Source organism: Esox lucius, chromosome 20 (genome assembly GCF_011004845.1).
Source record: "Esox lucius isolate fEsoLuc1 chromosome 20, fEsoLuc1.pri, whole genome shotgun sequence".
NCBI classification, from domain to species: domain Eukaryota; kingdom Metazoa; phylum Chordata; class Actinopteri; order Esociformes; family Esocidae; genus Esox; species Esox lucius.
In genome coordinates this window covers 23,232,584-23,256,417 of record NC_047588.1, presented here as the reverse complement: position 1 = coordinate 23,256,417, position 23,834 = coordinate 23,232,584, and the positions used below count along the sequence as shown (strand labels likewise).

The 23,834-nt window shown below is 39.6% G+C and overlaps 2 protein-coding genes across 15 annotated transcripts; one reads left to right on the top strand and one right to left on the bottom strand.

Moving 5' to 3' along the window:
- Positions 1-384: 384 nt before the first annotated feature.
- slc25a32b (solute carrier family 25 member 32b) lies at positions 385-12,086 on the bottom strand. 2 transcript variants are annotated; one of them, XR_829256.5, is made up of 8 exons: positions 11,640-12,086; positions 6,381-6,531; positions 5,546-5,631; positions 4,018-4,172; positions 3,091-3,204; positions 2,733-2,878; positions 1,102-1,309; positions 385-924 (listed from the first exon to the last, which is right to left on the bottom strand). XR_829256.5 is itself a non-coding variant. In XM_010899001.5 (7 exons), exons 1-7 carry the CDS (start codon positions 11,854-11,856, stop codon positions 1,186-1,188), a joined length of 993 nt encoding a protein of 330 aa, XP_010897303.1. In that variant the 5' UTR covers positions 11,857-12,086; the 3' UTR covers positions 385-1,185. The 2 variants fall into 2 exon arrangements, 1 of the variants encoding a protein (XP_010897303.1); XM_010899001.5 differs by having other exon boundaries at positions 385-1,309.
- On the top strand, positions 10,463-21,822 carry LOC105027095 (tRNA selenocysteine 1-associated protein 1-like). 13 transcript variants are annotated; one of them, XM_034288941.1, is made up of 9 exons: positions 12,169-12,268; positions 12,854-12,915; positions 18,307-18,532; positions 19,177-19,274; positions 19,857-19,956; positions 20,159-20,211; positions 20,464-20,620; positions 20,787-20,820; positions 20,968-21,822. In XM_034288941.1, exons 4-9 carry the CDS (start codon positions 19,189-19,191, stop codon positions 21,105-21,107), a joined length of 570 nt encoding a protein of 189 aa, XP_034144832.1. In that variant the 5' UTR covers positions 12,169-12,268; positions 12,854-12,915; positions 18,307-18,532; positions 19,177-19,188; the 3' UTR covers positions 21,108-21,822. The 13 variants fall into 13 exon arrangements, with proteins under 13 accessions (XP_010897309.1, XP_010897313.1, XP_010897308.1 ...); XM_010899007.5 differs by lacking the exons at positions 12,169-12,268; positions 12,854-12,915 and adding an exon at positions 10,463-10,715; XM_020041331.3 differs by lacking the exon at positions 12,854-12,915 and having other exon boundaries at positions 12,200-12,268.
- Positions 21,823-23,834: the final 2,012 nt, after the last annotated feature.

The following is a 23,834-nucleotide window of genomic DNA, read 5'->3' as shown; positions in this document are numbered from 1 at the left end:
TAGTTTGTAAAATAAAAACCATATGACATTTCCTACTGATAAGCTTATGTCCAAGAGTCTACGATTCATTATTTCATGATAGGTCGATGAAGAGGGATGTACAGTTGTGCCCCTTGTCTGGAGAGACAATTCAATAATTTATAACTTTAAGACCTGCTGTAATTGTGCTGTAGTTTTTCTAAAACAACATTAATGAACTGATAAGATCCCAATGGCAAGTAAAAAGAATACCTGGTACAGTGGGGAGAACAAGTATTTGATACACTGCCGATTTTGCAGGTTTTCCCACATACAAAGCATGTAGAAGTCTGTAATTTTTATCATAGGTACTCTTCCACTGTGAGTGACGGAATCTAAAACAAAAATCCAGAAAATCACATTGAATGATTGTTAAGTAATTAATTAGCATTTTATTGCATGACATAAGTATAACTATGACATAATGACATAACTACAGTGTCTCCCCACTGTAGGACTATAATTATTTAACAAGGTGGGATCTCCTCCTTTTAACAGGTGAAGCACAAAGGCTGTATTCCAAATTAATGGAATTTTCTTTGATCTTAATGAAACATTTTAAAGATAAAGTTGGTGCAATAAAATCAGCAGCTAGCTTTAAAAGGAATGGATAAAAATTATCAGGACCAGCTGATTTATTTGTATTAAAAGATTTGAGGGCACCTCTGAGTTAATTTGTTTAAAATCAAACATCCAATTGCTGATATGACCATCAGTAACTGCATTTTTAAATATTGGGCAGGTATTGATTAGATTTAAATAAAAAAACAGAAGTAACAAAATGCTCATTAAAGCAATCAAGCATAACTGAGTCCTGAAGCATTTTTATAACCATCTAAAGATTTAATGTCTTTCCATATCTTCCTTGGATTGTGAGACTGGTTTCCTTCCAAAGGCCCTGGGAACCTGGTTAGGACACATGGCATCATTGTACAACAATCCAATCATTGTGACATATTTTTGATAAAAATATTTATTTAATTTGAATTATTTTTTTCTTTAACAATATTCTTATTTAAAGGATAGTTTTCTCATACAGTATTTTCTGTGTAAGGTCAAGCTAATAAACAATATTTTCATAACCTTTTTTTGTTGGTCTTTACCAAGGAGTCCCATAAACAGGACCCCTTCTTCTACGTGGTAATGTCATGGTTGTCTCCTTAACGCTCACTTCTGGCCCATCAAAAAGCGAGACACGTTCTCATAGACTACAAATGTGATACAGCAGGCTGGGGTGACACGGATCAGGTTGGGAACCATGCCTTTATAGAACCCTATAGCTCCCTCATTCCTGTGTAGGAGAAAGCAAAATACATTTTTCTCAGCATTGGAACAGGCATTAGCAGGTTTTCACATGATAATAAAGGTTTAACTAAAAGCTACACTAGAGGCATCAAGAGCGAGGTGTTTCCACCAGCCATTGAGCCCTATATAAATAGTACGTATATTTTCTTTTGTTTCTATACAGTATTCCAAAAGTTTGAATGTGAAATTAAACAATTACTGTGAAATGTAAGTATAGATTTTCTTGTGGTTGGTCTACGCAGCTGCCTCCAATGCACATATACTGCTGCAGCATGAGTTAGTATCTGCCCCACTGCTCTTTCAGCAAAACCTCTCTTTCTTTCCAACTGTTTATGTCAAAAGCATAAAAGTAATTTGGGGAGAGATTAATAAAATATCAAAATGTATTGAGCTTCATCCCCAGAGAAGATAGGAGGTTGATGATCTCTTCTGCCAGGCCTGTATTACAACCATTTTCAGTGTATGCTTTGAGGTCTTTTTGCAATCAGTCTGAATACATTAAGTTTTACTTTAGCAGACCAGATGTTTGTTCACTTCAGAATAAAAACATTGAAGACACGTGAGCAAGTTTCAGTAGCAACAGTAAATGCCCAAACCATAACACCAAAAGATGAGGTTGTATGCTGTGGATCTTGGGCAGTTACTTTTTTGTACTTTCCTTTTGTCATCTCTCTGTTACAAGTTAACCTTTGTCTCATCTGTCCATAATAATTTTTCCTCAGAGAACTCTTCAAGCTCTTTTACTTTAGCAAACTAAACTGGGATTCTTGTTTTTGAAGCAAATTAATGGTTTGCATCTTTCAGTGATTTTTTTCCTTCATTACGGTAAGCATTGTTAAATCGCACACCACAGAGGACTTCCTTGGCTTACCGGAACGGCAATTGGCTGTTTGCGATTATTGAGTCCACCAACGCTTCCCTTTTTAACAATGTCCTGTTGTTTATTGTCAGCTTAAGGTTTTGTCTATATTTATGATAGATTTGATGTGACATTTTGGCCTAATACAAGATTATTTTATTAACACCCCTTTTTGTCTTCATAGACAACAATAACTGACTTCAAAGAATCAAGACTAAAAATTGTTACACCTAAAATCCCTGCACAAATTATGTGATGGAACATACCAAAAACACCTGTCAAGCTTATCGTCCCAATACTTTAGGTGTCCTTAAATGATAAATAGGTGGGGTAAAAAGTATTATAATTTCTAAATGTTTAAAACATCTACACACAATTAGCTGATAATCTATATTTTGAAGTTATATTAACTGTTTTATTTCAAATCCACATTTTGGAGTATAGAGCCAAAAGAAAATGTTTTACTGTCCCGATAATTACTGTGCATTCCACTTAACAGTTAAAAAATAGTCAAAACTAATTGTTTGCACAGTAAACAGTTTAGACTTACCTCCATGTCCTCCTCACAACATCCAGGACTCCATTGTATTTATTATACTGGTCCTGCAGGCGAGCCCGCACTACCTGGTAGGGGTACGTAGCAGCTACAGCAAAGACTTTGGATAGAGCTGCCATTGTAATGTACTCCAATGGATTCTGGTCCGTCCAGGAGAAGAGTGAAATAGTTTGGAGGAGTTAATAACTGAGTGACTCCTTCCACAAGCATTACAGAATTTTTTCCACAAATCCTGCAACACTATTATGGGTTATTGTGAGTGATTCCAAGGGTTATTATTATACTGAGTAAATAAAACCATTAACATCAGGACTGTTGTATAAGTCAATGTCTTTTATCACTTTGCACTCACCAGTTTTGCTTCTGAAGGCATTTTCTTGTATTTATTGTAGTCCCTTTTCAGTTCCTCATAAGCCATAAACTGCAATGCCCCATGTGACGTGCCAAATAAGCCAGGAACAAACCCCTGGAAAATTAAATACTTTACATTTAAGCCATTCGGGTCCTAATTTATACATACTTTCGTTTTAGCAGCAATGAAAATGTTGATATAATCCTCCAAATCCACTTGATATGATCTCTCAATGAACTAATAATGGCTCTCCCATCAACCAAACATTTTCATGTGACCCTACATAAACATCTGAAGAACATAAGTGGCCCTATACCCGAAATAACAATTAAAATCAGTTCTTAACGTAATTTTAAATTACAAACTGCCTGACCACATAATGAGGGAAAGAGGGTATGAGCTAGGGGTCACCTACTGGAATATACACTACTGTTAAAAATATTTGGGTCACTTGGATTTTTTTTTTTTTTTTAAAGAAAAGCAAATTATTTCCATTAAAATAACATCAAAATTGATCAGAAATACAGTGTGGATATTATTAATGTTGTAAGTAACTATTGTACCTGGAAACTGCAGATTTTCTATGGAATATCTACCTACACGCAATGTTTGCTAATCCAAGTTTATATTTTTTAATGGCTAACTGATCCTTTTGTGATTATGTTAGCACTGCTGAAAACTGTGGTGCTGATTAAAGAAGCAATAAAACTGGCCTTCTTTAGACAAGTTTAGAGCATCAGCATTTGTGGTTTCAATTATGGGCTCAACATGGCAAGAAACAATTGCATGTGCAATACCAACGTTTTCGTAAAAAATATTGTTATTACTGTAAATGTTCAGCAGATTATGTTAGGAAGCTATGGTAAATGAAAAAAAAAAATCCTAACTACTGCTATTTTTGCACCCATGCCTTACACAAAACCTTACCTTGTATAATCCAGGTAGACCCTCATGGCGATAGATCTTCACCAGGGCATCTGTCATCCCCTTATACTCTTTCTTAGATGGATCAGTGTGATACTGCAGCACCATTCGAGTCTTTGTCACCCAGATAGGGTTGGTTAGGGTGAGTGTTAGTACACCTGAAAGGTGATGAAGAAAACAGATGAGTTTTAGAGCAAAAAAGTATGTGTCATTCATGTAAATGTGCCACACACCCACATACTTGCATAAGTGTACAACATAAAATAAACCAAACTAAAATTAAACCAAACTAACACCTATTATGCTGTTTGTGTAATCCGAAACAAAGCAAATTTTAATAGTTTCCATTCTTATTTAGTCCCATAAGGTTTCATACTGCCCAAATCCTAATGGACTTTGTAAGCTCACTCTCATCCTGGATTTAACAAATCAAATTGGTGACTATCTGAAATGATTGTCTGAATGAGATACTGGATTTTTTAGTTTAGTGGTTCCAAAAATCACACCAAAACATGATGTCATTTAACAACCAAAGTTTGAATTGAATTGAGGCTATGACAGACTATGAAAAAAAAAATCTGACTGACAGTATTTGTTAAGATGTATTTTGTCTGGCATTTTTATGCTAAATTTGAAAATGAAGAAATGTAGAAACAGCAATAAATGCATACTGGAGGCAGCAGCTTAGACAGCTTGACCATCCAAGGCCACAGTCATGATATTTTTGACAGAAAGACAATGTTGGTATGATTTGAAAATGACTGAAATGCATCAGAAAGGAATTGGGAATTGCAGAAGATCATCAGGCAATTGTTGTCTATGGTCTTCGACGTAGAAAAAATAATTACTTACTGATGATATTCTTTCCCCCGTGTAATATATAGCCTGCATCTTGACATTAGATCATTTCACCAAACATTAAAATTCCAGACTGTTTGAATATTCAGTTAGACACCATTAAGCAAACTTTTTTTTATGTATTAGCATTTTTTTATGAAAGGTTTACTTCTCTATGTTGATGTATGGCTTTTGCCACTGGCAGCTTGAATTGCTTACAAGCCAGTAGTACTACTACTATCTTACTACCTTAGAATGATCATAACCCATACTAGTGAGACTGTAAGATGATCTTTACACTGCTTAAACAAAGGTAGCTGCAGCTAGATAGATACCATTCACATCTGCACCTAATGGGTTGTGCCAAAATTAGCTAATAATTGGCAACAGTTGTCTAATGTTAAAGTGAAAAACAACATTAGCTATTGGGCGGCTCATAAAAGAAGGTAGAGAGTGAGGAAAAAGAGATTGAATCTGATTCATGTTGTGAATAATCTACTGTAGCGCACTAAGTCTCGGAAAATACATTGTAACGTAAATAAGCCCTTTGTTTCAGTCCCGCATTCTTCTGGGGAGACTACCATATTCTATTAAAAAAGCTTGCATCCTTTCTGATGGAGTACTGTTTTTATGTGTAAATCCCAGCTGCTAGCATAGAAATGAAAATGGAATACACAATCAAGACAGTACTAACCTGCTTGAGTGGCTGAAAGCAGGTGTTCTGTGGCACTCAGTTCTGACGGACGACCTTCCTTTGTGTACGCCTTGATGGTATTGTAACTGTGGGGGAAGTAAACACAGGGGATTTGTCTTCATTTTCTGTTCCATCGAGTTCAGCTAATCCCAACCCTCAACAACTGCTATTCCAAAAGTTACCTGTGCTCTGGCACAAATCTCACACTGGTCATTCCTAATGCCCACAATTAAATTAGCTGTCATTCATAGAAAAATTATAGTGCCTGGAACAATACACTTGCATCATACAGTGCTGTCCCCAACTACAAAAGAAGCTTGAGTTGAATCCTGTTTTTAAAACATGTATTTGTCCATGTAATAGGATTGTTAACACTACACAGCAGGATCCGTTTGCTAGCAGGGCCTGATTGTACATGCAACTGGTTCAGTATAAAAAAAGGTTATAAAAGTATATTTTTATTTTGTCTTTTTTAATAACAGACTTTTTGGGGAAAATGCTTCTTAACGTTGTGCCACGTTTTACACTACTAGGATTCAATGCTGTTTAACTGCCACGTGCGATTGTTTGGTTGAGATTTAAGTGTTATTCATACTAATGAGGATTAAGTACACCGCTGTAGCATCACCTGAAATGTCCACTGAGACAGACAATGTTGTTACAATTCGGTCACGTTTACCAGATCTTTAAGGAATACTAACAACAGTCAAACAATAACTTGGCTGGACAGACTATCATATTAAAACAAATGTTTGCTAATGAATGTTAAGTCATCCAGTCATACTGAAAGTTATTTTCCCATAGAAAGTTGAATGCTTATACTTTGGTTACATACAATAAGAAGTAAAGGCCCCATGAAGCCCCAGCACCCCAGATGTTCGGGGTGACTCCTTGATAGAGTCCTCTGACTCCCTCCTGCTGCCACACATTTCTCATACAATGGATGATGCCATCATATTTAGGTCTCACATCCAGTCCATCACTCACTGCAGAAGGAAAAGAAGACAGGATTACATATACAATGACCATAAAAATATTAACTTTTTATAGCCAGGTACAATTGCCATTTTTACCACTTGGTGCATTACGAGGTGTGACTGAATTTACATATTTTATATTGATCCACACAAAATACACCATAATGTCAAAGTGGAATTAAGAAATAACTAATGTGTTAACATTATTATTGCATAATGAAATTTCAGTTCAAACCTATTTTTTAGAACTTTTGATGAGATGGCAAATTATTGAAATCTATGGTGTGAACTTTTCTCTCCGCAGCTTTACACGGAATGTGAGAAACATTTAAGCCATGACTCTGACAATATTACAGTTCACCATTCAGTCATTTTTAACAGGAATTCTTTTGTTAATATTGGTATACAGAGAAGGAGGATTTCCGCAATTTTTTATATGTTATTATTGTTCCTGTTATGTTTGTTGCTCTCTAAATATGACAACTAGAGACATGAGGTGACTGGTATTCATTCAATAGTTCGGCAATGTCCTATTTTCCAGATACCACGCCTGTTCTATTTAGGTCCCCCCACACTATTTAGGTCCCCCCAAACATCATAACAACTCTATTTTATGAACCACAGGAACCTTTCATATTCGTAATAAACATCATGAATAAAATATTTCTGTTCCCTCTTCTAATAATTGGACACCGACAAGTTATGTTATTTTGGCTGTTTACCAAAATATATTTAAGTTACAGTTAAATAATGAATATGGGCTTAAAGTGCAGTCTCTCAGCTTTAATTTTAGGGTTTTCACATCCAAATTGCAGGAAGGGTTTCAAGAGACCAAAAGTAATTGGTCAATTGATTCAAAAGCTGTTTTATGGACATATGTGGGCTATTCCTTCGTTATTTCCTCATCAATTAAGCAGGTAAAAGGTCTTCGAGTGTGGCATTCGCATAATAAAGAAATAAAGTGGTACTGACTACTGCAAACTGGGAACACCCCACAAGGGCTGCAGTTTTGGAGATGCTCTGATCCAATTATCTAGCCCTAGTCTAAATCGCTCAGATCCTTACACGTGCCCATTTTTCCTGCTTCTAACACCAACTCTAAGGACAGAATGTTCACTTGCTGCCTAATATATCCCACCCACTGACAGGTGCCATAATAATGAGATTGTCAGTGTTATTCACTTCACCTGTGAGTGGTCATAATGTTATTGCTAATCAATCAGTGTATATTCACTTGTTCTATTAAAACAATTTAACTTAAAAATAGACAGAAGAGGAACAGAACATTTAAGTATATTTCAAAATATCACTGTCCTGGTCACAGAAGCAAAGTTTGTGGGGAATAATAGCCATTTTCTATCATTTCGAGGCATAAGAAATGAGAAAAATAACACTTACTACTCAGGTACAAAAATAAATTGTTACACTGGCTCGCATTCATCTAAATTTACTGTATATAATATTAAATAATAAATAGATCTATCATCTAGCACACGCTGTTAGTTAAAGGCCCTGGTATTGGTTGTTGCAGGACCAAGGGGCTCCTGTACAGGTTATGGAGGGACCCTGGTATAGGTTGTAGCGGAGGGACGTCAGTATAGATTGTGAAGTGGAGCCAAGGGGGATTAGTATGGTAGGGGTTCATTTTTTTTCTTCTATTATAGGTTGCGCAGGGATGCGTCCGTAGACCAGAAGATCATCCAAGTAGGCCAGAACTCTGATTTCTTGACACCTCAGTGGTCCCAACGCCGCCTCCACACACTTGGTGAAAGTGCAGGGGGCCAATGCGTATCCCAACGGAATCCGTGTGTACTCATACACCTGGCCCTGAAAGGCAAACCGCAGGAATTTCTTGTGGCAAGGCTGTATTGGGACATGGAAGTAAGTGTCCTTCAGGTCAATGCTGATGCAAAAATCCCCGGAGGGCACGCACTCCAAGAAACGTTTAGTCGTGAGCATGTGAAACGGCCTCTTCGACACGCATTTGTTCAAAACGCACAGGTCGAGAATTGGCCCCATGCCTCCCGTTTTCTTGGGCACCAGGAAGTAAGGGGAGTACAGCCCCTTCTCCCTCTGCTCTAACGGGACTAAAGACACTGCCTCCTTCTCCAGAAAGTCTGCAATCTCCTCCTGCAGGGCAGCGACCTTCACTGGAGACACCATAACTGTTTCTACGACCCCTGAGAAAGCAGTGGAACTGCAGCGCATAACCCTTCCGGCAGTGTGCATAGCTGACACCATTCTGAGTAAAAAAGAGAGAGCGGACGAGCACGCAGCTGGGGAGCTGTGGCCGGCCAACCCGAAAGGAAGAGGGAGGCGCATGCATCACCTGGGCCGAGCTGTACATCTCCCTATCTGTTTTGGCCGTAACCATGGAGATAGATGCTCCAGCAGGTGGCACAGCCGAGTACAGCTGGCCTGAGACCTCAGTGGGGCGAGCGGAAAAGTCCTCTTCGCCCAACAAAACCCTGCCCGGGCTCCCACACACGCCAGCCACCCCAACGGCGGCAGTAGGGGGAGCCACAGACTTATGGAGTCGGAGACCACCGCCCTGAGGGCCGGAAGACCACACACTAAACCTACCCGGGCATGCAACAGCCGTCTGCAATGAAGGCTCACTCACTGATAAATAAGGTGCACACACAGCTTTATTTATCACAACAGAGGAGCTCCCTACCAAATGCACACAGGGTGGGGAAGCGTCCGAAGGACACCCCCGCCCAAAGAGTCAGGTACGGCGCCTCTTGAACGGAGGGACCTTCCGGCCTCCCTCGTTCTACCAGCGGGAAGGAGGAGAGGACGACTTCGGGGACGAGGTTCCCTCACGTTGCACCAGTCGAGCCGCATCCCAGTTCCGGTGCGCCCGCAGACCTGGCACGGCGATGCTTAGGACGGCGACGCAGTCGACCCCCAGGTCTCCGCGAACCCAAAGCCTCAGGGGGGCAGTGGGTGCCGAAGAGGAAGTAGGGACTGGCAGGAGGGGACCCAGCCGGATACGCTCCTCCCTGTGCTTTTTCTGACGCACCAGGGCCTCTGTGACAGCAGCACCAAAGAGCGCGTCCTCCTGCAGCGGAGTGTTGAGGAACGGCATCTTCTCCGGATCTTTCAGGGAGGTTAGCGCCAGCCACAGGTGCCTGACCTGCACCACTGACGTGGCTATCACCCGACCGGCCGAGAGGGAGTTAGCCTGGGTGAGCTTGAGGACGGCAGGGCCGGGCGCTTGTCACCCCAGGTGCTCAGGCCCAGGACCAGGGAAGTCGCCAGGGCGGGCTCCAGAGGCGGAATACCTTTACTCAAAGTCTCCAGCCTTCCCTCCACCGTAGTGAAGGCGACGTGGAACTTAACCGTGCCTCCTCTGCGAAGTTTGCCAGCCTGTCCATCCTCACCTGTAAAGGGAGGACAGCGCAGACGGTGCATACAGGCTCGTCATTGGCACCGTCGCGAGCATGCAGCGGTCCCAAACAGGCACAGCACAGTGTGTGCTCGCTACACCAGCATGCCGACAGGGAGGTCGGCGGCTGGGGCGCCGGACTAGCTGGGACCGCTCCAGCAGTCAAAGGTGGTGAAGCCATCCTTGGATTAGTGGAAATCACCAAAGATTGCATACTAAACTTTTCTCGTGAAGAAAAAAGGGAGGGAGACTGAGCGGAGTGTGACAACCTCTTTCATAGCCATGGGGCAGATGGCCATGAGAGGTGTGATTTGCATATAAAAATGTTCAGTGACTGCCTATTGACAGAGGGGTAAACCAATAGGAGCAAAACCCCTATATGGGCAAAGCTTCAGGATATAGAACTAAAGTTGTGAATTTTTTCCAAGTCAGTAACACAATCAATTTGGTATTTATAGATTATGCAAATAAAGTCCTAGAGCCTAAAATAAAATAAAAAGACTCAAAAATATTCCCCCTATACGAATAATGGACCCTTCCCAACTTCCACTCGAAGAGGACCTAGAAAACACACGGAGCAGATCGCCAGTAAGAAAAACTGGAAGAAACAGAGCGCAACACGCACGGGCAAGAACACAACCACACCGAGCAAAGAAAAGCACAGAACCGAGGCTCCTGACAGTAACGGACCGCAGAACACCCTTGCAGCGATAAACTACAAACAAGAACATCCGGGGGCAATATGACCCAAAGGGACAGTTGAATTGCAGAGAGTAAAGGATAGCAAGGTGTACCAAGAAAGGTATGAAAACACTTATCATGACTAGAAAAGTTAGTAAAACAGATGAGATTAGCCAAACACAGAAGTACGTGAACAGCGTTAAATCAGTGAATGCAGGTGTGGTTAGGTATTTTAAAGCACGGGAGGTGGGGCTCCCAGTTTCCCAACACAATTTTGCAACAAGATGTTGGCACTGTTGCAAGCGAAAGCAAACTCAGGACCGTGCGTACCGCTAAGGCTCATTGGTAATGTACTTTTTGGTGCTCTTTGAATGGAGAAACTGACGGTAAAACATGATTTTCTCCACTGAAATGTAAACATTTACAACAGATATTCTAGGGATGGGCGATACCACTGATTTTCTTTTCGATCCGATACCAAGGCTGGTATCAATACCAATGATTTTAAGTATTATGTACATAAAATGGGGAAACATTTATTGAAATAAATTTGCATTAGTATTAAAAACTCAAAGATCAGACTCCTTTATTTATCAGTTTTATAACAGCAAATATAAAACACAACGATGAACACATTTTATTAAATGTTCAATTATCTTATCACTCTCCAGGAATTGTTCGCATCAACTAAAACTTTGGTCAGCTAATCATACCCTTCAGTGAAATCAGCAATATAAATAGCTTGTTTTTTTCCCCCTAAGTAATAATCATAATTGTTTATCAATCCAACATTGCTTATCTTTTAAATCCATTTTCAATGGCTTAAAATCTGGACCTTTATTTTAGAGGTGAAACCCGTAGACGCTATTTTGGCTAGGTTCTTCTATAATGTTATCGAAACTGAAGCTACTCCTGCGTATTCTGGCATGTGCTATTGCATCATATCCATGTTCCAAATCCTACGCCTGTAGTGCAGAAGTTAGCTCCTGGAAATAATTGTATGCTAGACAAGGGCACACCATGTGTGAGGCACTCGCGGACATACCTGCAAACCTGATTTTCACTAGGTCAAGGGGGTGCAGCACCAGTGTTGACACGACTCCTCCACAGAGTCCTGCAACCAAACTCTCGATTTTCACATGGCTGTAGACTTGCTGGATTTGCTCCGTTATGGAGAAATGTATGCCACTTTCGGGGGAGGTCGAAGAGGAAACAGGGAGTCCTGTTGCAGCTGTCTCTTGATTTGATGCAGCAGGACTCATATTTAGGCTACCTTCCAGTTATTTAAAATTCTTGAAGCAACTTTATAACTTATATAAGCAAAAATCGTATTCAACAAAATGCGAACAATATCACGCTACTGTAAGATATAATCCATCAATCAAAGGTCAATTATAAGTAAGGTTAACCTCCATCTTTCAAGACAATTTCGTGACCCTCGTTTATGTCATATATTACTGTCCCCCGCAATTCAGCAGTCACTAGCATTAACAGCAGCTTCAGTTTAGGAAGTGTGACGCAAGTTGGAAGACTGGCTGTCCCACAATGCAATAGTTGAAACCACACCAATCACGCCTCAACATCCGTTTGACCATTAGCACAACGTGTGTTATGAAGCTGTTTACGTTGGTGAACTGACGTTTTAACAAAATGAGTTGCTTGTGGATGGGTAATGTAAGTTCTTATAGCTATGTTATTATTAAAATATATACATTTTTAAAAGTGCATGCACAGTAAAGTTGCTAATAATTGCTCATGGTACTATAGTAGTCCCATATCTTAAGGTAGCTCGCTCGCTTATAATGTACGCTAGTCAACAGCCAGGTAGCTAACAACCGTGCTAATAACCTGTGAACTACAGTATTCAAGGAGATACGATTGCTTGGGAACAAAGATGCACCTCCAGTTCAGTATTTCTCGAACATTAGCTAGTTCATTTGAACAGACTAGCCACAAAAAAACTCTGTTTCTGCGAAGCCTGTCGTTTCCAAAATAAAGACCACCCAGAGTGAAAATAGATTACCTCCTTTGTCAGCTGTGGAATTTTGGATGGAAGTAATATCAACATTATTCAGTTGTACCTGTAGTCGTTTTGCAAGATGTGTAACTTTTGATGTCAGGTTAAATCTATCTTTAAAAACATCGACCTGTCAGAATATGCTGTTCCAGCTGACGGATTGTAGTTGTCACTCAGGTAGCTAATTATCCAATAGCTTGTTGATTAGTTAACTATGTAATGTTCTGCTTTACTTGTTGCAGCTGCACATTGCCCGCGTTTGAACAGTAATGTTCAGTAAAGCCATAGATGTTGGATGAAGTAGGTATGTGTTTTCAACAAACAATTCATATAATTTTTTTTTATTGTTGGATGCCATCAACCCACTCTAAATCAAACATGATTGTCAACGTTTGCACATGCTTGTCCTGTTCTACTTCTTCTGGAGTAGTCTGTTGTTGTGAGGCTGATTAGTGGAACAGACGTGTGAAACACCAGCAGAGTGTACAAAATAATTTATTGGGCCCTGCTTGATGTCTCAACCTTCCCCAGTATTAAAATAACAAAGATTACACATACCTACTGTCCAGTGGAACATTTTTGTTGCAAGAATATGTATAGTAATTGCTGGAGTACCAATTTATGCAATAACCTAAGAGAGAACATTACTGTTTAAATAACTAACAAGCTATGAGTATATAAGATGGGAAGCTTTTTAGTCCTAAGAGGGAACCGCTGGGGGCTCATTTATCAATTAAGATTTATTTATATGATAATTTGCTTGAGAATATTCATATATTTACACACAGCCATGAGCATCTTACACATAGTGCCAAGTGGTAGAATAAGGGAATGGCTTGTCAAATGTAGTCTAGTTAATCTGGGAAAAATTTGTGAATTAAATTGAGCAATAAATAATGTCTTGATTTCATTGTTTTACATTGTAAATTAATGCAATGCTTCTTTACAGACTATGGTATTTAATGTAATTTAACCAGGTCAGTTACATTTTTTATTATAATAATCCGTATGAAGCAGCAATTTAAATGGTAGCCGTGTCTAGGCATCACACCCAGGATGAGTTTCACACACTTTCAATATACCATCGCTGAAGTCAAAATAACTTTACATTTATGGGTTAAAATAGGACTAGACAGCACCCAGATAGACAAAAGCCTCATCCCAAGACTAATATGTGAGCAGAACATATTTTCTCTTAATTTCCAGGTGATATGATATGTTAAAGATGCTGCTGAATGTGATGGAAGGCATGACTCATTAATTCTATGGAACCATAATGATGGTATTAATACCTTGGCTACATGAGGGAGCTGTTGAGGATAGGAGGCCTATAGGTGATTGTTGAATATGCTCATTTGAAGAACAGAAATGCTAAAGACACTTGAATTCTCCTAATTGTCCTCTCTCTGGTCATTTTTAATCGAGTGAGTAGCTACAGAGCTAGCCAAATAAATGTTGGCATGCACTCAACACGTGATCCAATAACACCTATATATCTATGTCAATCTCAGAAAAATAGGCTTATATTTTTGGGCTGTGTTGTTGCATTTCATGCTACACATTGTATTTCCAAAAGGTTTAAAACAATTTCTTTTTTTGGTGCATATATGGTTAATTAGGGGCTTGTCCAGTGTTATTCATCAATGGTGAGCTACTGGTGATCATTCAATGGTTGTAGTATTGTTTGATAAATCACAATTTGTGCACCAACAATGTATATACTTTTCCTAAGTACACATTTAGAAAGAGGGCTGTCAAATTCATATTTGATATTCAAATTGTTTGAATTGTGCAGGGTGGTAGGAAGCGCCATACAAGTCTGGTGACATCCCTGGAACATAGAAATGATTTGGTTTCTGGGCAGTGGATGGGGGTTATAGAAAATAAAGCCTCATTGGTTTATAAGCTATGTTTTGTAAACCTACCAATCATTTTACATTAAAATACTAATAAGTAGCCTACAGAGCTGTGCAAACCAATATTTATTAAGCTTCTGAGACCACAGCCAACCAGCCCTGTCTGACTAAAGACAATTTCCCACAGCCAGACATATTTAATAGGAAATGAGCTGCACTTGGCACTAAACAGACTTTCCATCGTTGCTTAACATTGCCCTCAAAGGGACACAATAAGCACAACATTGAACAATTTGAAATACATTTTCCTCACAATTATTGGCATTTTAATATAGTTTTGGGAAAATGTTGACACATTTCAAACGATTGCAATGTTGATTATTGAGCCCCCTGGTTTAAAAAGGCAGAACAGTTTTTGTGAACCTTGGTGTACAGTTTGTAGATTTTCATGTTTCTCATAAATACTATTGTTGCAAGCATGTCATTATGATGATGAAATTATATGTTCTGAATCAGGGGAGTATGAAGAATGAGCTACACCTTTTAAGTAGAAGGTACAGTGCCTTGAGTTTTCAGACACTTACCTTCTCCACATTTTGTTGTTATAAACTCAAATAGGTTAAATATATTTTTTGCCATCTACACACAATACCACAGGATGACAAAGCAAAAATAACTTAACTAATTTCAAATGTATTGATAATGAAAAACAGAATTCTTATGTACATAAGTATTCAAACCCTTTGCTTTGGCACTTCAGATTGAGCTCAGGTGCATCATTAGTCCTGTAATAAATATAAAAATGTCTCTAGAACCTGATTGGAGTCCACCTGTACCAAATACAATTGATAGGGAATGAATTAGAAAGGCACGCCTGTATATAAGGTCACACACTACAGTGCATGTCAGCGCAGCAAACTAAGCCATTACTTTCAATTGGCTCTACGTAGCGCTCAGATATAATTGTCTGGGGGTGGTTATGGACAAAATGGCTATTGTGTTGAAAGTTCCAAAGAACAGAGTGGGCTCCAGCATTGTGAAATGAAGTTTGGAACCACCGTTCTGCCAAACTAAGTAACTAGGCAAGGGCAAGTGATGGCGAATATAGTCTCTGAAACAAAGCCGTCCAGCCAATTGTATCTCATCTTACTGGAGGACTAAATAAACAATATACACTAGTGCCATCTGCTGGTACAATTGTAAAGCAGGGAAATAATTAGATCACATGCCACCCAATGAAAATTTCGTCGGCAAGAACAGTGATATATATTATTTCTTTCAGTGGCTATTGACGAGACGATAACTGGCTAAATAGATCCAGACAAAAACTATTTAATAAAACGAGAAGAAATTATGTCTGCGACTTTGTCTTAACCTAATTTACCATTATCTTAACGTTATTATACCATTATTAAAAAGTTGTTCAGTGCAATATTCTAGCTCTATTGTATGTAGCTCGCAAAACAGTTCTGAAATGGGTGCCGTTTTTACATGTTTCACCGCAAATCACAAATGTTGTTTTAGATACTGCTGGCTCCCAGCTACTTCAAAAATATCCCTACCCTGTTTAGTCACTATAGGCTTAAATAGAAAAAAATTACCGCTATCTGGGAAATTGATGTTCAGCTTTCAGCACCAGCCTGTGTGGTGCCACCGTTTGATTATCAGCCGAGGAGCCTCATCCGGCTTGTGTGCAAAAACCATAGAGAATCCCAGCAGTTGCACCTGCTACAAACATCAACAAAACGCGTCTGGAGCGGTAGGCTAGTAGTCAAACTTTTTTAGGGATCTATTATACTCTGGTGGCAATATCTGTGTTGATGAACGTAAACGTAGAATGCTCTGTGTCCTTTGAATACTAAAAGAAACTATATGACATTTTAATGAGGTACGCTAATGCAAAATACCTGGTGCTTCTACCGAAGATACGGGTCCAACCATGTATTGGTGGATGCTAGTACGATGCTGAGTTAATCTCGGTAGCGAGTATAAAAAGCATATACCATCAGTAGTTCCCTTCAGCTTTCTATTGTGGATCCACGAAAGTGTTTCACAGCAGTCGCACGAGGTAGGCGTTTTATGCACGTGGCTCTGTAGCGGATAAAAGGAGTCTTTCCACTTATCACTTAACCCAAAATCTTATCAAAACTGCAAAGGGGTCTTACCTTGCACGAGTATAGTTCATCTTGTGTTATTCGTATACGATAAAGACAGTAACAGGCAACAGATTCAAATTCCCTTTTTGTTTCAATGGACACTAGGAGCCATGGGCCAGATTCGCTGTTAAAGCACAATTAGGCTACACCGATAGTTTTTTCCAGTTGTTTTATTCTGAAGTGATTTAATTATTTAAATTGGTTCCTGTATCGTTTTGGCTTTATACATGTAATACCAAGGAAAAGTACTACAAAATAAATGTAAACCAGTAAAAATATTGAGCAGCCCTAAATATTGAACAGAAAATAGACTGCATGTCAACATATAGGCGATGGTTAAAGTTACGTTACTTTGGAACGGCAGTCGATGAGGTCCACAACACGGTTTTAATGGTGGAATATAATGTCTTTTTTGCAAAGTTTACTAAAATAACAGTTTGAAAATGTTCTATAGAATTGTTTTTGGTTGGTTGATGGTGTGTGTAAGAAATGTAGTTTATGAACCCTTATTTGAACAGGTCTATTGACTGAAAATGTAGTGTAATACTTTGTCTTGTAAGTGACATGCAGCAAATTATGCCAGGGAAAGAAGCATGTGTGCAGTTTAAAGCTCAAACAAAATGATGAGATGTAGACCAGGCCTGTTCAATCCTGTTACCACCCTGTAGGTTTTCTCTCCAACCTGAATTTTGCACACCTGATTCTAATAATGACCTGGATGAAGAGCTAAGTCACAACTTGGGTTGGAGAGAACCTACTGGATGGTAGATCTCCAGGACCAGGATTGTGCAGCCCTGATCTAGTCATTCAGAATACAAATAATTTAGATTTGGGAGTATCAAATTGGCTGGTAAGATTGACAGTTTTACCTGCCAATAGCTAACTTAACCCAAAAGAGCATTTTGTTGACAATTACTACACTAAATTGTTATTCGTATGACAAAAATGTGACCAAAAAAAGCCAACGTTAACACTGGCATACAGCTACCCGGGAGGGGTGGCCGTCTGAGGATTGGGCTAGTCTTCTGGCTCCACTCCTGACTGGCATGGCACTAGTGGCTTATTTCAACCTCAACCCCAGAGACAGTACAACTTACGACAGGCATGAGGCGTAGATATTAGCTTGTTATGAGATCACCCCCAGGGACATGGTCGTCAAGTAGCATCTGTGGCAGTTCTAGAGAGAGGAACCAGTGAGAGACCTGTCGCATGCTCTGGTTAGGCCAGAAGACTAGCCAGCGAGGGATATCAACCACACCCTAGTCCACGTCCTAGGCCCTCGTTTTGGATAAGGCCCTCTGAGAGCTTCCGGCTTATATTTAGGTGGTCTGCAAGCAAATCCAAGCTAGATTCCACAGCCCACATTTTACCGCAGGAGTTTGGTCCGTCAGACACAGGCGGCTGGTTCTCCAACACTGCCCTCCAGCGAGGCGCCTATCAGAGCCAGGGAGGGTGCAGCAAGAGGAGTCAGTGCCTCACGTGCATGGGCTGGGGACACAAGGTGTAGCGGTTTTCCTCTGTTGTCCACATATACATGTGCACCGTCGGGATCGCCTCCGGATGGGCCCAGGTGGAGCCGGCGACAGGTCAAAATGGAGCGGCACTGCCAGCCGGTTGAGGGTGAGCAGCAGGGCGAAACCCTCAAACAGTAACCAGCAACACACACCTTCCCTTGTGAGACAGGACTCTGGCAGCACAGCGGGGAGGAATCCAGGTCAACCAGAGCTCAGGGCACTACTATTACGGTGTTCCTGCAGTAGGTGCTACAGAACCTTCTCCGGGAGTGGGGACGGGTGCGCGTCGTTTCCTCCGTCCGGCCCACGGTTGTGGAGTTGCATGAGGCCAGGGTCAGCCAGGTATCATACCTCATACGGGGGGTGACGCCAGTGGATGAGGTAACAAAGTTAAGGTAGTTGTGGTATTCGTTATGTCAATTGTGGTTATCTATGAAAGAAATGTCAGGGACAAAACATAAATGTGAATGAATAAATAAGTATAATGCTAAAGGAAGGAAAAATAGGCATAACAGTCTATTTAGGAAACTGCCAAACTCAAAGAAAACAAAGGGAGCTCAGTAATGGAAATATTAATTCTAACATAGCAAACCTGGTAACATAACAAATACTATTTAGATGTTACTGATATTAATAATACAAAGGCACCTGTTCTTTCAATCACAAAGTATGATCAGGAAAGTCAACCATATTATCAAAAGAAGGTATGGGTTGAGGCAGTAATTATTAATGTATATTGAAGAGAACAAAGTGGTCATTTTGAAGTGGGTCAAAATAATGGGTGTGGCTTGAAATGATTAGGACGGTTTGGAAGCCAACAAATCTTCTCATGTCCTATTCCAAGTAGGGTGTGTGGAGGTATTGCTGATGTTGATAGAAAATGTGCAGTGCCATGCTTAACACTTAACAACAGCTGGAACGGCATAACGGTCTGACTGGCCCATGTTTCACAGGCTTTACGGTACATTAGCCGGCTAGAGTCAGTGTCAAGAGTAGAGGTTTGCTGCTCATCTCATTGTTTATTTCTCTTCCCCTGTAGTTAGAACCCTACATGGATGAGAAATTCATCTCTCGTGCATTTGCCACCATGGGAGAGCTTGTGGTGGGGGTGAGAATAATCAGGAACAAGATGAACTGGTAAGACTGGAGAGAACATTATGCAACTGTTAGGGAACGGCTGTTTTTGACATTTAGCAGAATCAAACCAAATACTGTAGTAAAATCATAGTTTCAGGTTCTTCTGTGGAGTGTTCCAGCATGATGATTTTATGTTAAATCAAATACAATTTTGACATGGGTGGTACTGTAATGCCAATGCTTAAACTGCATAAATATATTGGCAGCTGTCCATGATGTGGCCTTTATAGATAAAAATAAATAAACGAATGTCACCTAAAAGTTAAGGATGTCCATCCTACTATAAGCTACAATAATGTGTGAGCTAAAATTATGTCTTCTATTTGTCACAAATCTAAGAGCACAATAGTAGTGTGCCTAGTGTCTGCAAACAAGACCCTGTGGCATTCATTTATGGAATATCAACATAGTCCAACTAAGGCAACATATGGCTGCACCAAGGATAGTGATACTCACTTGGGTATACTTTTTGATCTGATGTCTAATGTTTATTAATCTCAAAATTCCACAACATATGAACCCTGGAACCACCAAAAACAATGTCCACAATATCCTGTTTTGATCTTTCCCCACTGTGTGTAGGGGAGCGGCAGGCTATTGCTTTGTTGAGCTGGCCGATGAAGCCACAGCTGAGAGGTGTCTCAGGAAAGTGAATGGGAAGCCTCTCCCCGGAGCCACACCGGTACAGAGACGCTATAAACACAGCAGTCATTTATAATTCCACACTTATTCAGAGTTCCTGAATCAAGCCATAGCACCAACATCATACCCTCATCACAGTTATTTTGAGGGGACTGGATATGCATAGGGGATATGTTGAACTCGTAAATCACCCATTTGCTTTATTATAGATGAACATCTGATAGAATCCATTCTCTCTGCAGCCAAAACGGTTCAAACTAAACCGTGCCACATACGGAAGACAAGGAGAGAGCCGGTATGTATTGCGTCCCTCCTAAACATACTTTTTTAAGGGACTGCCATTGTACCATAATGAGGGCACTTGTGAGATTGTGTTTAGATGAAAGAAGACTCCATTTGTCTGGTATGTTCATGTTTTCTCTCCCATCATGGATGTATAGAATATTGCAGAGTAATATGAAGTCATCTTCCAATAATCATAATTAATGCCAAAGCTATTGATAAATATTGTGTATATTAATGAAGGTTTTCTTCCCCTGTCGGACAGAGGTGGCTACTCAGACAACAGGTACAATCAGTTGTACTCATACAACAATAACCAGTACTACCAACAGTACCCTAACTACTACTCCAACTGGGGCTATGACCATAACACAGGCAGCTACAGTGGTTACAACTACAACCAGTATGACTATAGCAACCAGGTGAGTGAGTGTCCCTCTGTTACACTTTCAATATGCATATGTGGTTTACATTCTATTGACCACTGAATATGTGATATTGGAGGTTAAGAATCTCCCCCCAGTACGAAGACGTCACTACATATAATCGTTATGGTATAGCTTTTGAGAGGATGTTCTCTATTTTTAGGGTTATGATGAGACTGAAGATAATGGACTGGAGGGTGAGTGTTTCATTTTTGTTTCCTTTCTCTAGCTTCATGATAGCAAAAATTGCAGCTCAATGATTATGTTCAACTTGCTCTGGTGCCCCTTTTTGTTGGAGTGCCTGACTGTGTTCCTGCTGTGTTCCTCGTGTGTGCCTCTTGCAGACCCCATGGTGGCTCTGGATGTAGTGGCATCCAACAGGCAGTACATAGAGGAGAGTGAGGAGTTGTACGATGCTCTCATAGACTGCCACTGGCCTACCCTGGAGCCTCCTCTTTGTACCACCACCCCTTCCAAGGCATAGTAGACAGTCGGACATTCTCAACCTCTCAATGTGAATATGGGAGCCCAGTGAGAAGGTTAAAAAAGAAACAGTTACTGTTCTGAAGTGTCCTGAAGTTTTGAGGTGAGCTCCGCTAAGCCAACAGACCAGTGTGTGTGATCCACGTACTCTGCTGCAGTGACTGAAAGGATGTCCCCCTGAATTTTTCTTTTTAATATCTATATTTTATTCCTCACTCCCCCTGATTTCTTTTGGGTTTTTGGACACTTCTTTCCAGTGGGCCAGAAAAAAAATGGCACTTGGCACTTGTAATCACACTGTCAAATACTGTGGTGCTAGTTTAAGCTGCTATATTTTCCACATCCCAAGTTTACTTTTTCATGTATTTATTTTTCAGTATGACATCCTATTCAACCTACTGGTTTTCAGTCTAGGATCACCTGCTTCCTATTGTGTGGAAGAGTGTATAGTATTTTTTAAAAACTTTTCTCCTTGTTATACTGTAGTTTAAAAGCTAAGGGACAGATAGGATTGTTGTCAAATGCCTCTTATTCGGCTCTGTAAATATTTATCAACAAATGACATTGTAGAGATGTGTGTATTCATTTTCAATACACCTGTAACATTTAAAATCAATTGTCATTATAAATGTATAAATGCTTCATCAATTATAAATGCTTGTTTTACATAGTGTGCAAATGATATTTGACTGTTATTATAAAGTGTATCTGTTTAATTTCTCTCAAATGGGGTTTCTCTTTTAATTAGATGTTTTTCACCTTTAGGTTACTGACAGCCTGTAACTGTTATGAAACACAAACTGAAAACCTCCTGTAATAACAAAATATGGAGAAGCAAATTAATGTTTTTTCCCATTTTCATGAAAACCATCTTCTATTGTTGAATTTCACCAGTTGCCCAATAATGGATGCAATTAATTAATTGGGTTAAATAATCTTTCTTGCAGTGTTCCTGAATTAAAGCCCTAAGTACAAACTGAATCATGAAGTAAAACGATAGGAGTGATTGAGTTTTCATTTCTGAATCTGGCCACAGACCCAAGCACAGTGGCAGTGTAACCTATCAACTAAATACGATTGTTCCTGTCCTCCTTATGGGCCTGATGTCTAAAGCAAAGTGCTGCAATGTTCGAGATCCATTAAACAGAAGTCATGGGACACAAATGGCAGCCTACTACTATAGCTGGCCAAATTCTTAGGTTAAGTTGGCATAGATTTTAGGGCTATGAGTGACTGATCCTAGGCTGTTTCTCATATGCAGCCCAGTTCTAATATTCATCTCATCAGATCTCTGTACATCAAAAGACCAATTTAAATAAATGTATATGAAAACTGTATAAACACAGCTGTAGTGGCATAATAATGAACTGACTAAACTACAAAAAAGCATGTTTGATACTATGTCAAATAGATACATTTTGTTACATCCTGATAAGTGCAGTGATTGAGTACATTATGCTACCCATGTGATAATTTATTAATTTGCTGCTACAATATCGTACAGAATATTACAGACCATCACATTTTTCGTAACTATTTAATGGAACGAAATTACTATGATCGGGTTTGCCTTCGGTGCCATATTTTATGTATCTAAGACAGGGGAGGGTCATGGAAATTGTAAACAAAAATCAAATTTTTCTTAGTGTTTTAGAAATTCTGCTGCCCACTTGATGTAGCAAATACAATTTTGCACGGGAAAAACGATTGAATTGAAAAATTTGCTTTTTATTGTTAGGCAATTGACGCTCGACACTGGTCATACAATTAGTGCAGAATATTAAAAAGAATAGTACATCATAATGGAATAAAAAAAGATCTTACATATTCTGTTTTTCTGTGTATCCTGACATTTTCGTCATTTGTGTAGTTTTTTTTTTTTTTAATGATAATGAAATTAACTTCTCCCCAGATCCTACAGGCACGTGTGCAACTCCTGTGAAAACTCAGTTTTAACCAGAGGCAGCTGGCTGGAGATGGAAGTTGGTATGAATGCACCGTTACTGTAATTCAGGTAACTTCCACAAGGTGGGAGAAAATTTGGGTTACCAAATTTAAAAATTAAAGCCTTATCTTTAATATGGCAAATAATATGACCAATATTGCACCTGATCTTACCAGGGGATTTATTAAGACTTATTTTCCTTTCACACAAAATACACTAGCAGTTGTTTTACTTTAAGATCTGCACTGCAATGAACCATGTCATATACTTACTTTCAAGAATAACATTTTTCCTGAAGTCCTGTGTCTTGCAGGCCTAACTATTTCCACAAGATGGTGTTATATTCTAGTTTTATTAGTTGAAAATGCACAGGCACTATGCACATATACAGGTGCATCTCAAAAAATATGAATATTGTGGAAAAGTTTTTTCCCCGTAATTCAAATCAACAAGTGACACCTTCATATATTCTAGATTCATTACACAAAGTGAAACATTTCAAGCCTTTTTTGTTTCAGTCTTGATGATTACAGTTTACAGCTCATGGAAATCAAAAATCCAATATCTCAAAATATTATAATAAAAAATGTATAATACAGAAATATCAATTTGAGAAGAGCTCTAATCAGATAATTAACTCAAACACCTGCACATTTTTCCTAAGTATGTTCATTTATGCACTCAATACTTGGTCTGGCTCCTTTTGCGTGAATGCCTGCATCAATGCGGCGTGGCATGGAGGCCATCAGCCTGTGGCACTGCTGAGGTGTTATGGAAGCCCAG

Bases quoted from the DNA above. Each gene is read 5' to 3' on its own strand.
- slc25a32b (XM_010899001.5), bottom strand. From the start codon at position 11,856: ATGAGTCCTGCTGCATCAAATCAAGAGACAGCTGCAACAGGACTCCCT. The intron at 4,173-5,545 runs GTTAGTACTGTC...ATCACCTTTCAG, and splicing joins GCTTTCAGCCACTCAAGCAG to GTGTACTAACACTCACCCTA. The intron at 3,205-4,017 runs GTAAGGTTTTGT...TTAATTTTCCAG, and splicing joins GTCTACCTGGATTATACAAG to GGGTTTGTTCCTGGCTTATT.
- LOC105027095 (XM_010899003.4), top strand. From the start codon at position 15,942: ATGGGTGCCGTTTTTACATGTTTCACCGCAAATCACAAATGTTGTTTT. The intron at 16,227-19,176 runs GTAGGCTAGTAG...CTTCCCCTGTAG, and splicing joins AACAAAACGCGTCTGGAGCG to TTAGAACCCTACATGGATGA. The intron at 19,957-20,158 runs GTACAGAGACGC...TTCTCTCTGCAG, and splicing joins CTCTCCCCGGAGCCACACCG to CCAAAACGGTTCAAACTAAA.